Source organism: Sus scrofa, chromosome 9, assembly GCF_000003025.6.
Source record: "Sus scrofa isolate TJ Tabasco breed Duroc chromosome 9, Sscrofa11.1, whole genome shotgun sequence".
In the NCBI taxonomy this organism is placed as follows: domain Eukaryota; kingdom Metazoa; phylum Chordata; class Mammalia; order Artiodactyla; family Suidae; genus Sus; species Sus scrofa.
In genome coordinates this window covers 17,057,568-17,076,580 of record NC_010451.4, presented here as the reverse complement: position 1 = coordinate 17,076,580, position 19,013 = coordinate 17,057,568, and the positions used below count along the sequence as shown (strand labels likewise).

At 39.8% G+C, this 19,013-nt stretch overlaps 1 protein-coding gene across 6 annotated transcripts in view; it reads left to right on the top strand.

Moving 5' to 3' along the window:
* The window catches only part of PRCP (prolylcarboxypeptidase), a 131,748-nt gene that overhangs the window by 57,866 nt on the left and 54,869 nt on the right, over positions 1–19,013 (top strand). For 5 of the 6 annotated variants that reach the window (XM_013979189.2, XM_021062573.1, XM_021062571.1 and 2 more), the window contains exon 2: positions 339–509. In XM_013979189.2, the coding sequence (XP_013834643.1) occupies positions 354–509 (156 nt within the window). In that variant the 5' untranslated portion in view covers positions 339–353. Of the gene's footprint in view, positions 1–337; positions 510–19,013 lie in introns of those variants that run through there. The other variant, XM_021062572.1, reaches the window with a different exon arrangement.

Sequence of the window (19,013 nt, the reverse complement as noted above, 5' to 3'; positions counted from 1 at the left end):
AGAGTGTAGGGTGACTGGGCTAGAAGGTGGACTTGGGGGAGTGGAGTGGGTGCGATACAGTTAGGAAAGGGATTCACCGGTCTGCTAGGAGGAGCCTTGGGATGATAAAGGCAGGCTAGCATGTGACCGCAATAAATGTGGGTTCTAAAGAGGGGGTGGTACCAGAGGGAAATGAATGTGGCGGTGCCCTCTGAGACAGGACAGGGGCGGTGTGGCTGAGGGGCCAAGTGTCTTTGGATTTCCCCGGGGAGGAGGAGCCTGTCTGAGGTGGGCGGAGCTGGGGCTGGGCCAGGCTCTGGCTGCGCTCGTCGCTTATACCCTTTCTACCCGCTCCGCAGCCACCAGCCTGAGCCATGGGACGCCTCCTGCTCCTGGCTTTCCTGATGTTTGGGGCCGCCACCCCAGTACCGCCGGCCCTGAGGGCCTTCAGCAGCCTGCACTTGTCAAACAGCTTCAGTTCCCGTCCTGCTGTGGCCATGAAGTACTCGATTCACTACATCCAACAGAAGGTAAGGCGGAAGGGGTTTGGGATGTCGGGGGTTTGGGGGGGGGTGCAGAGGCGGGAATGGGGCCTCGTAGTCCGCAGGTGCCGGAGCTCACCCAGAATTTCAGACTCCTAAAGCCTAGGATTTATCCAATCTTTGGCTTAGACTTTACAGATGGTTGCACCAAGTCCCCATCTCTTTCAGGTCTCTCCTCCTATTACCAATAATTTAACATCAGTTCTGGCTCTACATTCTCTTCTGTGATTGGTCACAGCAGTCACTTCAACTCCTTTCTGCTCCCAGAGGATTCCCTAATTAAAATTCTCTTGACCTCCCGCCAAATTCAAGTTATTTATTGCCAGCTTTGGCCCCTACTCTGCGGTGATAGTCATTCTTTGTCCCAAAGCAGCCCCTAAATTCAAATTTCCAGTTATCTTATTAGATAATATCTAATATTTATTCAATCTAAAATACCAGTCTGTCATCTCATGCTCAGCTCAGAGTTGATTTTGTAGCCCTTTTATTAAGTTTTAAACCGTCCCTATTCTCCATAAAACTGAACAGTATGTGTAAGTCATGCTTGTAAAGGAAGTTGCAGGTATCTGTCAAGATTTGGAGGTGGGAGTGGGTGTGAGCATCTCTATAGTTCTGAACCCTGAATGTAGAGATTTAAAGTAGGCAGGATCCCTTTGTGCTTGGCTGAAGCTTGAGATAGGTATTCCCTGAGAAGCCTGGATGAAGTACATCCTGTGTGAAAAGACAGAATCCTTTAGAGTTCTGTATTTCTGGGAACCTCTGAAAAGATAGGCAAAGATTTGGGGAAAGTTGGGATTAGAGATGCAAGAGTCTGAGGTATGGCTTTAGGAGTCAAATAGACCAATTTGCTTGCAATTCCAATCTGCTAGCTCAGTGACTTCCAGAAGGTTACAGTATCTCTTTGAGCCAGATTCTTGATCTCCTGGTGATTTGATGATGGTATCATGAGAGCAGATGACAATGTCCCTTGAAGACTAGTAGTAGGCACTTACTAAATTCATGGTTACGGACCTATGTGGATTTTGAATAGGAATTTGACATAGAGAGATGGCGTGAACTTGGAGAATAATTTATAAGAAATGGCTTTTAATCCAGAAATTTAAATTAGAAACAATGAGGGAGAGAAAGCTTTCTAATTTTAGCAGGGATACCAGGAAACTGGTATTTTCTCAGACAATTCTTGAGGCTACAGCTTCCTCATTTGTAAATTGAGAAGTTTGAACGAGGACCAGTGTGTCTCACACTTTACTGAGGAAAATGCAGGGTTCTTCGGGAGCTGTCTCAGAGGGATGGTCAAGGCCCAAGTGGAAGCCAAGTTAGGGTGTCCCAGAACCCCCTCTTTCCCTTTCATCCTGAGCTTTATGTTTGTTATCTGTTTTATATTCTGGAATTTTGCAGAGTTTAATAACTAAAGTTAAGTGGAAGGAGTACTGTTGGAACTAGGATCTCTACAATCCTTTAGGAATGATAAGAGGAATTGTCAGCGGAAAAGGGGGAGAATGAAAGGGTAGAAGAGACCAAATGATTTCTTTGGTCCTAATTTATATTCATTCATTGCAGATTCCTTTCTTGACCACTTACTCTTTAGAAATATAAGTTAAGGCCTTTTTTTAAAATGTTTTTGCTGATTTGCATGATCTGCTTTTTGCCCTTGGGCTTAAATTTAATTCATATTCACATTAACTCTTTTGTGTGTGTCTCCTCAGCTAGACTGCACTCTCCAGTACCCAGAAGAGCCCATAACAATGAGTATTTGTTGAGGGAATGCATGGATGGCTATCCAAAGAAAGTCCAAACAAAGCAGACTACCATCATTTAATTGACACAAATCTTTTTTTTTTTTTTTTGCTTTTTTAGGGCTTCACCCGCCACATATGGAAGTTTCCAGGCTAGGAGTCAAATCGGAGCTGTAGCTCCTGGCCATACCCACAGCAACACTAGATCCTAGCCATGTCTGCAGCCTACACCACAGCTCATGGCAATACCAGACCCTTAAACCACTGAGCTGGTGCAGGGATCGAACCTGCATCCTCATGGATATTAGTTGGGTTCATTACCACTGAGCAACAATTGAAACTCCCTTTTACTTCTATTTTTTAGCAATTATATTCTTCTTCTTCATTCAAAGTCTTCACATGTTGTTGATTTAGTAGGAATACTTGATTTCTTTATCCAAAATAACTGAATCAGAAGACCAAAAGATAGAATGTTACTTGGGCACATCAAGGCTCTGGGTACATGTGTGATACCAGTGTTGTAAAGGGCTCCTTCGGATGCATAGCTTATAGTTATGAGGGTTCCCTGCTCCTCTAACCTCCTGTGGCAATTCTAGCCCCTCAAACTAGAATGGGAATCTGGAGGGTATTTTATCATGTGATGTTGTAGGGAAAGAGAATGGGTCCTTTCAGGCTGTTATTTTCCTCAGTGGTGAACATAGAAAGCAGTTATCTATAGTATCAGTCAAGGTTCTCTAGAGAAATAGGGCCAATAGGATGTGTCTGTGTCCATGTCTTTGTGTGTGTGTGTGTGTGTGTCTTTCTCCACAGAGAGAGACTGATGTAATAATTTGGCTCAGGGAGCTACCTGGTGGCTTTGAGATTAAGGATCTGGCATTGTCATTGCTGCGGCTAGGAGGTTCAGTCATTGGCCTGAGAGCTTCAGCATGCCATGGGTGTGGCAAAAAAAAAGAATTTGGCTCATATGATTGGGCAGCCTTGATAAACCTAAAATCTGCAGGATTGGCTGGTGGACTGGAGACCCAGGGAAGAGCTACAGTTTGAGTCCAAAGGCCTTTGACTTGCATAATTCCTTGCTCAGAAGAGGTCAGTCTTTTGTGCTATTTAGGCCTTCCCTTGAATAGAAAGGCCCATGTTATGGAGGGTAAAGCTGCTACTCAGTGTCCACTGACTTAAATGTTAATCCCATCCCCAAACACCTTCACAGAAACATCTAGAATACTTTTGACCAAATATCTTGGCACCATGGCTCTGCTGAGTTGACATGTAAAATTAATCATTCACTTACCAAGGTTGTTGTGAAGGTTAAATAGGGTAATATGGGAAAGCACATGCACAGTGCCTGGACATAAGGGAATTAAGGAACTTAATAGAGTAAATGCTGGTTCCTCCCCTGCTCTGTCTTAAAACCGCAGTCTCCATAATGCTATACATTTTGGATTGATCCAAATGCATGACAGTTGTGGTAATGCCTCTTCTAGAAACCTAGTGGTCAGTCATCTATACTCAACTATTCTTATTTAACTTCTTACCAGTGTTTACGTGAGAACTCTGCGTCTTGGCCCAGCATTGAGCTCATAGCTGCTGACTCCCGCAAGGCTTTCCCACACCTCTTTTCTTATCTGCTGTGAGACCATCACAGCCATTTTGATTTATGTATATCCCTTACATTTGTACTTTCAATTCCTGTTCTGGGTTTCCCTTTCCTGTCACAGTAGCCCTGATGTTCAGTAAAATGGAGCTGTGTCAGGCTCCTTGGAAGGGCCTATTGCTTTTTTTCCTCTTTTTATTTTTTCTTTCTTCTCCTCTTTTTCTTATTTGTTCATCTATTGTTGGCCTTCCCCTTAGGCTTGGAGTATATACCATCACAAATATTATGTGAATTCTGAACTGATTTCAGTTTTTGCTCAAAGAATCATTGTCAGATGGGGTGATTCCCAAACCAGTATGGTATTCAAGCTCTACCAAGTTCCTAACCCTTCAAATTTTGGTCACGGTCAATTCATGGTATCTAAGGTGACCTTGATTGAAATTTGAAGGGTTAGGAACTTGATAGAGCTTGATTACCATACAGGTTTGGGAATGAATTCTGTTTCTAACACTAACCAGGTAACTTCAGACAAGTTACACTGAACTCCCAGGTTTTTTTTTGGGGGGGGCGGGCACACTCAGAGCATGTGAAATTTCCTAGGGCCAGGGATCAAACCCAAGCCACAGCAGGTATCTGAGCCACAGCAGTGACAATGCCAGATCCTTAACCCGCTGCCCCACCAGAGGAAATCCTCTCTCAGCTCTCCTTTTTATAATAAGCAAGATAGGGATAATTATGCAACTCATCTCACAGATTTGATGTGAAATGAGCTGGTATGTGTAAAGTGTATATTTAGCAGTTTAGATCACTTGGTAAATATTCAGTAAATGGTAAATATTATTTTTATTTTATCTTACAATTTCCTAATGTATCTGGCTTTAACTTACGTCCTCTCCACTCAGATTAAAATATTTAAATCATTCCTTATCGTACCTAAAATAGTTATTCTGAAAAATATGAAAATCTTTGTGAATTCTTTTCTGTTATATAAGTAGTACATATGTGTCTTTTTATCATATGGAATATGATATAATACATCTATAAATAAGACATATAAATTGAATTTTTTCCTCACTTGAAATCATCTTCTTTTACATAATACTGATACATTAAGAAAGGCATATTGGGGAGTTCCTGTCATGGTGCAGCGGAAACGAATCTGACTAAGAACCGTGAGGTTGTGGGTTTGATCCCTGGCCTCGCTCAGTGGGGTAAGGATCTGGCATTGCCGTGAGCTGTGGTGTACGTCGTACACGCGGCTCAGATCTGGTGTTGCTGTGGCTCTGGCATAGGCCAGAGGCTACAGCTCCGATTAGACCCCTAGCCTGGGAACCTCCATATGCCATGGGTGTGGCCCTAAAAAAAAGAAGCCAAAAAAAAAAAAAAAAGGAAGAAAGGCATATTGGGTTCCCATTGTGGTGCAACAGAAATGAATCTGACTAGCATCCATGACTGTGTGGGTTCCATCCCTGGCCTCGCACAGTGGTCGGGGATCCTACATTGCTGTGGCTGTGGCAAGTCCACTTTGACCCCTAGCCTAGGAGCTTTCATATGCTGCAAGTGTGGTCCTAAAAACCAAAAAAAAGAAAGGCTGTGATTGGAGTTCCTTTTGTGGCTCACTGATAACAAACATGAACAGTATCCATGAGGATGTGGTTTCCATCCTTGGCCTCACTCAGTGGGTAAAGGATCAGGCGCTGTTGCCAACTGTGGCTTGGGTTTCAGATGTAGATAGGATTCTGCCTTACTGTGGCTGTGGCTGGCAGCTGCAGCTTGGATTCAGCCCCTGGCCTGGGAACTTCCATATGCCATGTGTGTGGCCCTAAAAAGCAAAAAAAAAAAAAAAAAAAAAAAGGAAGCTATTTCTATTTTTCTCTATGCTATTTTGAGTTTTAATAAATTGTGAAGGGGAAAATATATGGTAATAAATGTATCCTTTTAGGTTTTTGCAAATTCCTTCTCCATAATTATACGAAATCTAACATTCTTTCTGATTGCCAAGTTTTGAATATTTTTTCAGTTAATGCTAAAATATGATTTCAGCAAAAATTAATTGTAGGTTTTATACTGTCATGTTTATATCCATGAGCATATTGCAGGGACTTTGTGTTTCAGGCACTTAAAACACAACATTTTCAAAATTTGGGTGCTAGTATCAGCCCTGCCACTAATTTGTGTTACTACCTTGGACAAGTTGCTTCACTCTACATCTCAGTGTACAAACATGTAAGATAGGAAGATTAGATCTGCTGATCTCTGATGCATCTGTAATTCTGTTTACAAGTGCCACCTGTCCATAAGGCACTATATTATGAGCAGTGGGGATGTGAGCCCAAGTTCTATTTTTGCCCTACCATTAATTGTCTTTAGTAAATCAGACCTAAACAATTTTTCCATCTCAACTTTGAATAAGATGCAGCCTCAAATCATGTAAAATATTTTTAAATTAAAAATTAGCTCTCAAAAAAAGTAAATGAAAAAAATTAGCTCTCTAATTAGCTCTACAATATTTATAATATAGATCATTATATTTATGTTTATGATTTTAAAGTTTGCTCAGTTGTGGGTGGATTAGAGAAGAAAGAAGAATCATAGGCAAGAAGAATCACTGATGGTATGTCTTATTTGTTTTCATTCCTAATGTCTTGCATAGTACTCTCTACATAGTATTTCTTAAAGATTTTTTGAATGGAAAAAATTAGCTATAAGTGTCTAATGAATTAGTAATAGTAATAATAATAATCTGTTACCATTTGTTGAAAGCTTTATGCCTTAGGTACTCTGCTAAATTCTTTTTTTTTTTTTGGTCTTCTTTTTTTTAGGGCCGCACCCGCGGCATATGGAGGTTCCCAAGCTATGGGTCTAATTGGAGCTGTAGCTGCTGGCCTGTGCCAGAGCCACAGCAACTCTAAATCCAAGCCATGTCTGCAACCTACACCACAGCTCAGTGCAACACCGGATCCTTAACCTGCTGAGCAAGGCCAGGGATTGAACCCACATCCTCATGGTTCCTAGTCAGATTCGTTAACCACTGTGCCACAACGGGAACTCCTCTGCTAAATTCTTAATAGATGTTCTCTGATTTAATCCCTGTAGCCATCCTATGAAGTAGATGCTATTATTGTCCAGCTTTATAGGTGAGAGAACTATCATGCAGAGAGGTTAAGTTACATGTTCAAGATAAACCACTTATCTGTACCCTTTTGTTTTTCTAAAAATAAACTCATGAGGCGTTCCCTGGTGGCCTAGAGGGTTAGGGATCTGGCATTGTCACTGCTGTGGCTTGGGTCACTGCTGTGATGTGGGTTCAGTCCTTGGCCTGGGAACTTCCACATGCTGCAAGTGCAGCCAAACAAACAAAAAACACAACTAAACTCATGAGTTTCTAGTTCTAAAATGAATGTCATTACCTTGCTTGTTGTAGTAAGCAGGATAGGCTAGGTTGCACTGTGGTAACAAAACTCCCAAATTTCGGTGACTTAACATAACAAAAATTTATGACTCGTAGTGTATTTCCATTGAGCTGAGCAGAGGGGTCTGTGCATTGCATTCACTTAGAGGCTGAAGGCTTCTTCTTAGCCTGTGCTTTCATGATCACTGAAGCAGTGGAGAAAGAACATAGGACTTGTGTCTTTATAAAGGCTCCATCCTGGAAATGACATGTTGCTTCCTTTTGCAGCTCATTGGCCAGAACAGGCTGTATTGTTTCATCTAACTACAGGGTGGGGAGACAAAAAGTGTTGACTTTGAGTGCCTAGAAGGAGAGACAACACTAATGACTACCATATTCAACCAGTCACTTAACCACCCACCCATCCACCTACTCAGTGTTTATCCAGTTTCTTTTCTATGTCAGGTACCAGGCTAGTTCCTTGGGGAAGCAGAGATGATTGCATCCTGAAGGACTTCATATTACATTTGTTGACCATTCCAGTAGCACACCCTTAAACTTGTATCTGAAAATTATGGGGAGTTCCCAGTGTGGCTCGGTAGGTTACAAACCTGACTGTGTCCATGAGGATTCAGGTTTGATCCCTGGCCTCACTTACTGGGTTAAGAATCTGGTGTTGCCATGAGCTGTGGTGTAGTTCACAGATGTGGCTTGGAGCTCATCTTGCTGTGACTGTGGCATAAGCTGGCAGCTGCAGCTCTGATTCTACCCCTAGCCTGGGAACTTGCATGTTCTGCAGTGTGGTCCTAAAAAGCAGAAAAAAGAAAAAAGAAAGAAAGAAAAAGAAGAAAAAACATATGGAAAAGCATTGATAAATTTGTGATATCATGGCATTTATATGGCTGCAACTCACAGATTGCTTCAAAAAATATCCCCAAAGTGAGACTGTTTTACTTAATATTTTCTTGCTCAGCCTATCATAATCATGTGTATATGTGCATATGCATATATATATATACACATTGGAGCACATAATAAAAGTGGGAATTTATTCTTATTATCATTCAGTAATTAAATTTTTTTCCTATCTTTTAGATTTCCTCATTGACCCACTGGTTTTTTTAGTAGCATGTTGTTGAGTCTCCATGTAGTAGGTTTTTTCTCTTTCCTTTTCCCATGGTTGATTTCTAATTTCATGGCGTTGTGGTCAGAGAAGATAACTTGAGATAATTTCTATGCTCCTAAATTTATTGAGGTTAGCTTTGTGTCCCAATATGTGGTCGATTCTTGAGACTGTTCCATGTGCACTTGAGAAGAATGTGTATTCTGATTTTTTTGGATGTAGTGTCCTGAAGATATCAATTAAGTCTAACTTTTCTATTGTTTCCTTTAGGATCTCTGTTGCTTTATTGGTTTTCTGTCTAGAGGATCTGTCCATTGATGTGAGGGGGGTATTAAGGTCTCCTACTATGATTGTATTCTCATCAATATCTCCCTTTATGTCTGTTAGTATTTGTTGTATGTATCTGGGTGCTCCTGTATTTGGGGCATATATGTTGACGATAGTAACATCCTCTCCTTGGATGGATCCTTTAATCATTAAGTGGTGTCCTTCTTTGTCTTTCTTTATGTCTTTTGTTTTAAAGTCTATTTTGTCTGATATGAGTGTTGCAACTTCTGCTTTTCTGTCATGTCTATTGGCGTGAAATATTTTTCCCCACCCTTTCACTTTCAATCTATATGTATCCTTTGTCCTAAGGTGAGTTTCTTGTAGGCAGCATATTGAAGGTTTTTGCCTTTTTATCCACTCAGCCACTCTGTGTCTTTTGATTGGGGCATTCAGTCCATTGATATTTAAGGTGATAATTGATAGATGATTATTTATTGCCATTTTGAACCTTGTGTTCCAATTGATTCAATGGTTCTCCATCCATTCTTCCTTCCTTTCTTTTTTTTTTTTTTTTTTTTTTTTTTTTGGTTGGATGGTTTCTGGTTATTATCTGCTTGAGTGTTTTGTTTTGTTTTTTTCATTTTTTGCAAATGCAATATTTGGTTTTGGCTTGTGGTTGCCCTGTTTTTTAAGTATGCTAACCCCTTCCTATAATTGTGTGTTTTAGCCTGATGGTCCTGTAGGTTCAAACACTTCATTACTATATTAAAATTAAGAAGAGAAACATACAAACAAACAAAAAGGGTTTATTTATTTCCTAACATCCCTTGCCCACATTTTATGATTTTGATGACTCTTTTTTTTCTTTTTAATTTTATTTTGACCTATCTTTTAAAAAATAAAACTGATATAGAGATTTATATAAAAATCTTACTTGTGCTTTATAAGTATTGGGTAATTGTTCATCAAAAAAGGAAAAATTCTGCTTTGATAGTATATATTTGTTTGGGAACATGTAAAAATCCTTTTTTTTTTTGGCTGCACCCGATGCATGTGGAAGTTCCCTGGCCAGGGATTGAATCCACACCACAGCATGACAATGTCAGATCCTTAACCCACTGAACCACCAGGGAACTCCAAGAACATACAAAAATCTTTTTTACTTCTGGTTCACAATTTAAGAAAAGTCCCAGTTACTATTTATGAGCAGTGAACGTTGAAATATACTGATTATCTAATCTGGGCCAGATATTATGCTGAACTCTTTTATATATCTATTTTTAATTATTATAGTCGCTTTTAAAAATAGATGGTTTAATGGCGGTTCATATAGGCTAAGTATGTTAATCAAACTATTGAGGGACAATATTCTGAGTTATATTTTAATCTCTTCTTCCAAGATTTATGATCTTTCATTTAGTTGACACCAGGATGCTGTGTTGCAAGCAGTAGTAACAAAACTGACATCTCTGTATCTATTTATATTCCATGTTCAGTCTTTATGACAGTCCTGAGGTAGATGTTATCCTCTTTTTTTTTTTTTTTTTTGTCTTTTTGCCATTTCTTGGGCCACTCCCACGGCATATGGAGGTTCCCAGGATAGGGGTCGAATCGGAGCTGTAGCCACCAGCCTACACCAGAGCCACAGCAACGCGGGATCCGAGCCGCGTCTGCAACCTACACCACAGCTCACGGCAACGCCGGATCGTTAACCCACTGAGCAAGGGCAGGGACCGAACCCGCAACCTCATGGTTCCTAGTCGGATTCATTAACAACTGCGCCACGACGGGAACTCCCTACTATCCTCATTTTTAGATGTAAAACTACCAAGATTCAAAAAGATTAAAGGAGGAAACATCCAAAATATTCCACTTGTCAATTTCCTGGTTTTTCATTGTAAATACATAATTGTACATCATTATAAATGATTGTGGCATAACCATTAAATGGAATATTATTAAGTGTTAAAAATGAGTCCAGGCTGCACCACCCAGCCCCACATATCTGGGTAAACACTTAAAGTACTCTTATTCCTCATTTCCCTACCTTGCTATGGCTGCTTTGCCATCTCTTTCTTGAATATTTTACACCCTATCTTCCATACACAGTTGAGACAAGGATGAAGAACTCATTTGAGTGGAGATGGAGGGAAAAAAGAACAATATCCCCTTTAAAAAAAAGTTATTGAAGTATAGTTGATTTACAACGTCGTGTTACTACCTTCTGCTGTACAGCAAAGTGATGCAGTTATTTGTGTGTGTGTGTGTGTATGTTTAGAAGAACGAATATATATACCTATCCTTTTTCATATTCTTTTCCATTGTGATTTGTCACAGGTTACTGAATATAGTTCCCTGTACTATACAGTAGGTCCTTGTTGTTTATCCATCCTGTGTATAATAGATTGCACCTGCTAATCCCGAACTTCCCAGCCTCTCCCCATCCCCTTTGGCCTCCACAAGCCTCTGTATCTGTGAGTCTGTTTCGCTTTTATAGTATGTTCATTGTGTCATATGTTAGAGTCCACATATAAGTGATATCATATGATATTTGTTTTTCTCTTTCTGACCTACTTTACTTCGTATGATACCCTCTAGGTCCATCCATGTTGTCGCAAATGGTATTACTTCTTTCTTTTTAATGGCTAAGTACTGTTCCATTGTTTATAGGTACTACATCGTCTTTATCCATTCATCTGTTGATGGATATTTAGGTTGTTTTCATGTCTTGGCTACTGCGAATAGTGCTGCTCTGAACATAGGGGTGTATGCATCTTTTTGAATTACAGTTTTGTCTGGGTATATGCCCAGGAGTGGGATTGCTGGATCATATGACAAATCTATTTTTAGAGGAACCTATATACTGTTTTCCATAATGGCTGCACCAATTTACATTCCCACCAACACTGTAGGAGGGTTCCCTTTCCAGGATTTTTTATTTGTAGGCTTTTTCATGGTGGCCATTCTGACCATTGTGAGGTGGCACATTGTTTTGATTTGCATAACTCTAGTAATTAGTGGTGATTGGCATCTGTTTACATGTGCCTATTGGCCATCTGTATTTTTTTTTTTTTTTGGAGAAATGTCTACTTGGATCTTCTGCTCATTTTTTGATTGGGTTGTTTTTTGTTATTGAGTTGTATGAGCTGTTTGTATGTTTTGAAAATTAAGCCTTTGTCGTTTGCTTCATTTTAAAATGTTTTCTTCCATTCTGTAGGTTGTCTTTTCATTTTGTTTATGGTTTCCTTTGCTCCTCAAAAGCTTATATGTTTGATTATGTCCCATTTGTTTATATTTGCTCTTATTTCTATTGCTTTGAGAGACTGGAACAATGTTCCTTTTTAGCCCCTTTTCAACCTAAGGTTTTATTGAATGGAAGGGAAAAGAGGGTGGGAGGAAAGGAAAAAGGTTTCCGGAAGAATTTGTACTTGTGTTAGAGAGGCCACCTAAATAGGACCAGGGCATGTATTTTCCCCAACTCTCCAACCCCTCCTATCTGTACTTTTTCTTCCGGAAAAAGGTTTCCGGAAGAATATGTACCTGTGTTAGAGAGGCCACCTAAATAGGACCAGGGCATGTATTTTCCCCAACTCTCCAACCCCTCCTATCTGTACTTTTTCCCTGATAGGAGCCCATGGTTCCTCTCAGGGCTGCTTTTCAAATCATTCCCAAACCCATAACTGCAGATTGATCTTTTTCTTTCTCTCTCACTTTTTACATAGTACTAGGCAGTATTTTTTGAGCTCTTGCTATGTGCTAATATCTAGTAACACATAAGTAACATAACATAAGTAATACTTTCCACATATTGGCTATTGGTTTTCACAGTGACCTCTTGAGGTCTTGGTACTGCTATCGCCAGTTTATAGACAGAGAAACTGAGGCACTGAGTATGTTTTACTCACTATCTCACTCTGCCTCCTGATGTTTCTACTTGGATCTGTAGTTCTGTCTCAGAATCAGAGTAATCTGGTTAGATGATTACTTTTTCCTGATGACACTATTATCATTAAAAAAATTATTGAAGGTCTGCATATATGCCAGGCATGGTCCTTGAGACAGCTGTTGGACTGCTTATGTGGAGCTTATTTTCTGGTTAGGAAGAAGATAATAAGCAAATATACATTAAATAAATAAGAATTATAGATTATAATGATTACCTTGGAGAAATAAGCCAGGTGATATGTATGTGTAAATATAGGGTACGGCAGATGGGAAATGTGTATCTCAGGAAGGTTTTTCAGAGTAAGAGACATTGCATCAGAGAGGGCGCAGAAAGTATAAAATCCCTAAAGCTTGAAGTGTTAGTTATTTTGGGGTCTTCTTTTTCCCTTTCTTTCTCTCATACTCTTTGTAACAACAATTTGGATGGATTCCATTCTCAGAGTATATCTGTTGTTTTCACTCTAGTCATCCTGCTTTGTTGTGGCTCCTATTACTGCCTTCCTGGACTGGAAGAGTCTTTTAAAAGGTCCCCCGTGTAACCTGCAGTACCCCATCCATGGCAGTCCCCATGTGCTACATTAATCACCTCTTCTCCAGTCAAACCACTCTTCTGCTCAGGACCTGCAATGATTCCTTATTGTTTGCTTTATTAAGAACAAAATCTTGTAGTGTTTGAGGCATTCTACCCTTTGGCTCCAACCCATCTTCTCAGTTTGCTAATCTATTCTCCACACATGCTCATTCCTTTCCTGTTTCTATATTTTAGCCCACATTGTTCCCTTTGCCTGGAATGCCTCTCCCCTGGCCCTTCCCTCCTTTATGAACCCTTTCTATTTTTTAAGCCCTATCTCAGACACTGTCTCCTCCAGGAGCCATTTCTTAATCTCCTAGGAAAGTATATGATTGGTCAGATCTTTCTACCTCTATAACAGTCTTGTGTTAAAATCTTTTCTTCCCTCTATAAAGCAGGAAGTCTGTCTTGTAAGTTTCCATACCCCTTTACATCATACTGCACATTGTTTTACTTAGAATATCATCTGCACAAATGTTCTTTGAATCTATATCTCCCCCCTTCCCTTTTCTTGCTTTCCTACACGTTGAGGTAAAGAAGGGATATGCATGAATTAGGAAAGGGGAGAGCGGGAGAGTATGGAAACTTGATTTGCAACTATCTAAAATGCTTGGGGGGAATAAAGTAGGAAGTCAGGCAAATAAAAACAAGTCTGCTTGTTCTCATCTTATTTTGATGATCTGAAAGCTGGTTGTCTGTACCGACCCTTCTCCTGACGTATCTGCAGAGAATGGGTTGTGGGAGGGAGTGCAGCAGTCCCTGTTTTTTCTGTCTTGTGTATGAATGAGGGCTAGGGGAAGGGTGAAGAATGAACATAATAGGAACGATATCTTAAAAGCTACGTCTGTGGTGACTGTGTACTGCCTGTGTTTATTAGAGAGCTAAAGTAAAGGTGGTCTTTTTTATGGTTTTGATTTTTCATTTGCAAACAGAGGCTAATTAACTCTGTGTATTTGTGGATCCTTGCTATCTGTTTTGTGTGAGTCAATTAGTTCCAAGTTGCCCTGAGGTGCTGTGACTGGAGGGAAGCCGCCGCCAAGTGTCTGTCAGGCTCATGATGTTCTCTTTCTTGCTGCTTATATTGTGAGGATGGCCCACATGGAATTAGGAAAAGCAGATTTATTAAAGTCAGATTTTTTTTTAGGAACTTTCCCAGAGCAGCCCTGCAATTTGGTTATGGGATACAATTTATATGTATGAAGTATCATGATATCTAACATTTATGTAGTAAAGCAGCAAAGTTGTATTATTCATTTAGCAAATATTTATCTTACTTTTCCTATGTGCCGAATACTGTGTCAGTAGCTGTCATAAGAAGTGGGGCAGGGGGCACAGATGATGAGGCAGGAGGTGGGCCATTAACACTGTGAAGTCAGTGTTACTATTTCTGCTTATACACTCCTGGTCTGGATGTTCCTTCTTTGAAACTTTCATTGACTTAGGAACATGACTTGGTGTTGAACTGGTGTGGGGCAGAGCACTGCTCTGTTCACCAGAGTATGACATTCACCTTGTGATAGGTTCTGCGTAAGTGCTCTTCATATACTTGTCTTTAACCCTGAACAGAGGTACTACCTGTATTTTATAGAGGAATAAAGGGCTGAGAGATGAAGTAACATATCTATGATCGCATAGCTGATAAATGATTGCACCAGAATTTAAACTAAGTTCTGTTGTCATCAGACCCCTTACTCCATTTTTCCTCTGAACTAGCTGTATTTCTGGAATAGATAGAAGGTTTTGTAATTTATGCCCTGATTTAAAGATACTTGTGGAATTCACATTTGTTAAGTAAATCCAGGTTAGACAGTAATAAAGTTGAGGAATAAGAGAAGTTTTAGTTCTAACATCAAGTTGTGTGATTTTGGAGAGTGATAAAAAATCATAATGGAGATTTTTAGCAACATAGAACTTTCATCTAATTTTAGCTTTGTGTTATGGAAAGAGAATTTAAGTAAATGGGGACTGTGTTAGCAGCAGAAGGGGACTATGAGACCGAAGACAAGACATACTAGGAGATATTTTTGTGTGGCTCTATACATTCTAGAGTAAAAGACATTAAGAGACCACCATTGATGATCACCAAAAATGCAGTCTCCAAAGGAACAGATGAATGAGGTCACTACTTTAGAATGTTGTTCCCTTAAGCTTGGTGTTTAATACAGTTTACTGTGGTTCCATTAGTGAATCCTCCATTTTAGGCTTTCCCAACAGTCCGTGTACAAAATTTGGGTTGGAATACGTTAATAGGAGTTAATGTAAAGGTCCCTAGTCTGTGCTGCTTGGACTAGTCCCTGCCATATCTTTAGTTTCCACTCCACTTGCAGAGGTCCTTGTATGCCCCCCTCCTACCCAATAACTCCAGAGAACAGAGGTTGGTCACCATTTGGCACTCTGCTTTTGAAAGTCTGCCAGTACCTGGTAGAGAGAAATAAAGAAAAAATAAAATAGAATAGTCTGTGATATCCCCTTCATCATTTCATAAGCTGAAGATTATAAATCTTTCAAAAGCTAACCACCATCATGAATTTCCTTTCTTTTTTTTCTTTCTCTTTCTTTCTCTCTCTCTCTTTCTTTTCTTCCTTCCTTCCTTCCTTTCCTTTCTTTCTTTCACCTCTGGCATGTGGAGGTTCCCAGGCCAGAAACTGAATATACACCATGGCTGTGACCCGAGCCATAGCAGTGACAGTGCCAGATCCTTACCTACTGAGCCACATGGGAACTCCGATTTAAAATTTCTTTGTAAATGAGATTTCCAAATGTGTACCTTTCCTGCAGAGCTACTTAATTTATGTAGCAATGAATATGTACTATAAATACATTGCCCTGTCATAGTACTAGTAACTGGTAACTGAAAAGAAAGTCGAAAGCAAAGGCATATTACATACTAGGCTGCAATGTATTTGGTGTCTAAGAGGCAATTACTGTCACCAAGTCACTACCCTCTTGGCTGTTCTCAGTCCCAAGGGAGCCGAAAAGAATTAAAAAAACTTTTTTTACTTTGTAAGGTCATGGTTTTTTAAGTAAACACTCAGAACAAATTGCTGAGGTTTCATATACTAATTTCTTTCTCCTAAGTGGCAATAATAAAGAATATAAATCCTTATATATGTTTGTAACAAAGAATATAAATCCTTATGTATGTTTGTGTGTGTTTGTAAGTTTCAGACTTGGGAGGCGCATGCTAATAATATACTACAAAATGTGTTAATAACCAAGCTCTCACTTTCTGCAGGCCATTGCTGGTTACTTGCATGAATGCATTATCCAAGTTAATCATCACAAGACACAGCTGGAATAGGGTTTTGTTTTTTGTTTTCATTTTACATGTAAGAAAACAAGCCCCAAAACATGAAGTAACTTGTTCAAATTCAGAGAGCTGTAATAGATGGCAGAAGTGACACTCAACCTCAACTCTATCTTCTAATTCCCTTCTCTTTCTGCTAGATCACAGGAGAAAAAAAAAAAAAAAAAAAAAACACAAAGTTTTTGAAAGATGCCTTTGGTACTGGTTAGGTTTTATTAGTTCAAAAGTGTGTGTGTGTGTGTGTTTAAACCTTGAAACACATTGGCATTTTTGATAAGTTTTCCTGATAGCATATGACTAGCATGTTTGGTCACCATCATTGTGATTTAATAACCTAATTTAAACAAGGAACCATAACCCAAACAATGGCTCTGATTCATCAGATAGGAAAGTGCGGAAGTACTTGTTATCATTTGTCAGTTAATTTTTGTTTTTATGCAGTTTGAACCATGGGTCACACTGCAGACACTGTGCTTTAAAACTGTCGGAAACTTCTGTTGCTTCCTGAGCACTGATGGCTTCTTCCTTTGAGGGAGCCGTTCATACAACGGTTTTGGAAAGCTGTAGTGATGACTCCCTTCTTGGCGTCGGATGCTTCCTTTCTCTTGAACAATTGGCTTTAAATGACAATGACTGGTGCAGTCAGTGCAGACCAAAATAGGCTTTTTGTTTGCCTTTTTATATAGTCTAGACGATATAAATATCTAGAAAAAGGTTACACTTTAAAAGAGAAGAGAATTCGTATTTACTGAACAACTCTCTGTGATCTCTTCATTGGTAGTAACCTTGGGTTTTACTCATCTGTACCAAGCTCTGTACGTGTGGGACTGAGCTGATGGAGTGACAATGCATGTTATATTCTATTTTATTGTAAACACTAAATGCTAATATCTGACCTTAGGCAAGGATAGAAGAGCCTATTGCTATTACTTATATACCCCCAGTGCTTTGGACCATCAGTGAAGAATGTCTGTTACCACAGTGAATGGATGGATGTTGACCAAGATGCCAGGGGAATTATTTTACAAAAAATATGAATCATGTTTTCTAAAGATTTCTAGAAAGGCTTTTTGCAGTCAAATTCTGTAACGTTGCCAAACCTTTTTATTAATTTGAATTTATAGTCACTTGTCTGCAGTCTCTGTTCTTCATGTGACCTTTTTGCATTACACACTCCAGGCAAATATGTATGTACACTTTCTTCTTGGTCTTCCTGCAAGCTTTATTCTTTTTATTCTTTAAGTACTTATTCAGTTTTCAAGGTGTCTGGCCTGTTTGATACTCACTTGTCCTCTAGTGTTAAAAAAAAATGTCCCCTCCAGGGAGCCCTCTTTTGTTAATTGGGAAAATAATGAGGTCTTCTGTTCTTTTGCTCATTTATTTTATATTCCAACTCATTTACTGTCCTTCCCTCATCTTTGATTAAACGTATTTAACAAGTGTAGGCAACTCTAGGTGATGTACAGATTCCATATGCTTCATTTAAAATTTCCAAGCTGACTGACCCCATGTGTCTCAGGATATCTTGACAGCTCCATCCCTTGCTTAGCTAGTGTTGGCCTAGACACTGGAAATGAATTTTAGGTTCAACATTTTTTTTTTTTTTTTGTCTGCACCCATGGCATATGGCGGTTCCCAGGCTAGGGGGAAAATCGGAGCCATAGCTACTGGCCTACGCCAGAGCCACAGCAACGCAGGATCCGAGCCGCGTCTGTAACCTACACCACAGCTCACGGCAATGCCAGATCCTTAACCCCCTGAGTGAGGCCAGGGATCGAACCTGCAACCTCATGGTTCCTAGTCGGATTCGTTAACTACTGAGCCACGACGGGAACTCCTAGGTTCAACATTTAAAAGCATAAATCTGCTAAGTAAAAACTCTAATATTTATTGTTATTTATTATTGACACTGTGTGCCAGGCTTTACACTTTGGTCATCTCATTGTTTTGTATGCTGGGATGTGGTTTATGTAGTGCTGGTATCTCTGCTTGGAAAATTCCTGTTCTCCTTTGCTGATTAAGTCTTGCATTACTTTCTCTGTGAAAATTTATGGGACTGCTTTTCTTTTTTCCCATGGGCTGGGTAATTGACTATCTTCTCTGTGTCTCCCATTGCACTCTAAAGATACTTCTGTGCTACTACTCTGAATTGCAGTGATTTGTTTATATGTTGGTGTTCCTGTTAGACTATGAGCAGCCGGAATGCTGGGACCACATCCATGAGTGTATCTTCAGTGTATGCCCTCACTAGCTGTTTGAATGCATAAATGGCCCAAGCTGAAGTGATTATACCCTCTTCTGAAAGCTGTTAGCACTTTTATTATGTTTTGCCTAGTGCTATCAATATGGCAATAGACACTGCCCAACCAAAGCAGAAGCTGGTCGTAGAGCTAATGGTGTAGGTTGGTTCTTTAGGTCTGTAGGTGTGAAGAGACTGAGGCAGCTGGGAAGGTAGGCATAGAGAGGGGGTGGGCATCCATCAGGATGCTAGGTAATTATTTGCCAACAGGTATGGAAGTGTTTCAGTATTTTAAGAACTGGCTGAGTGTTGGACTCAGTTC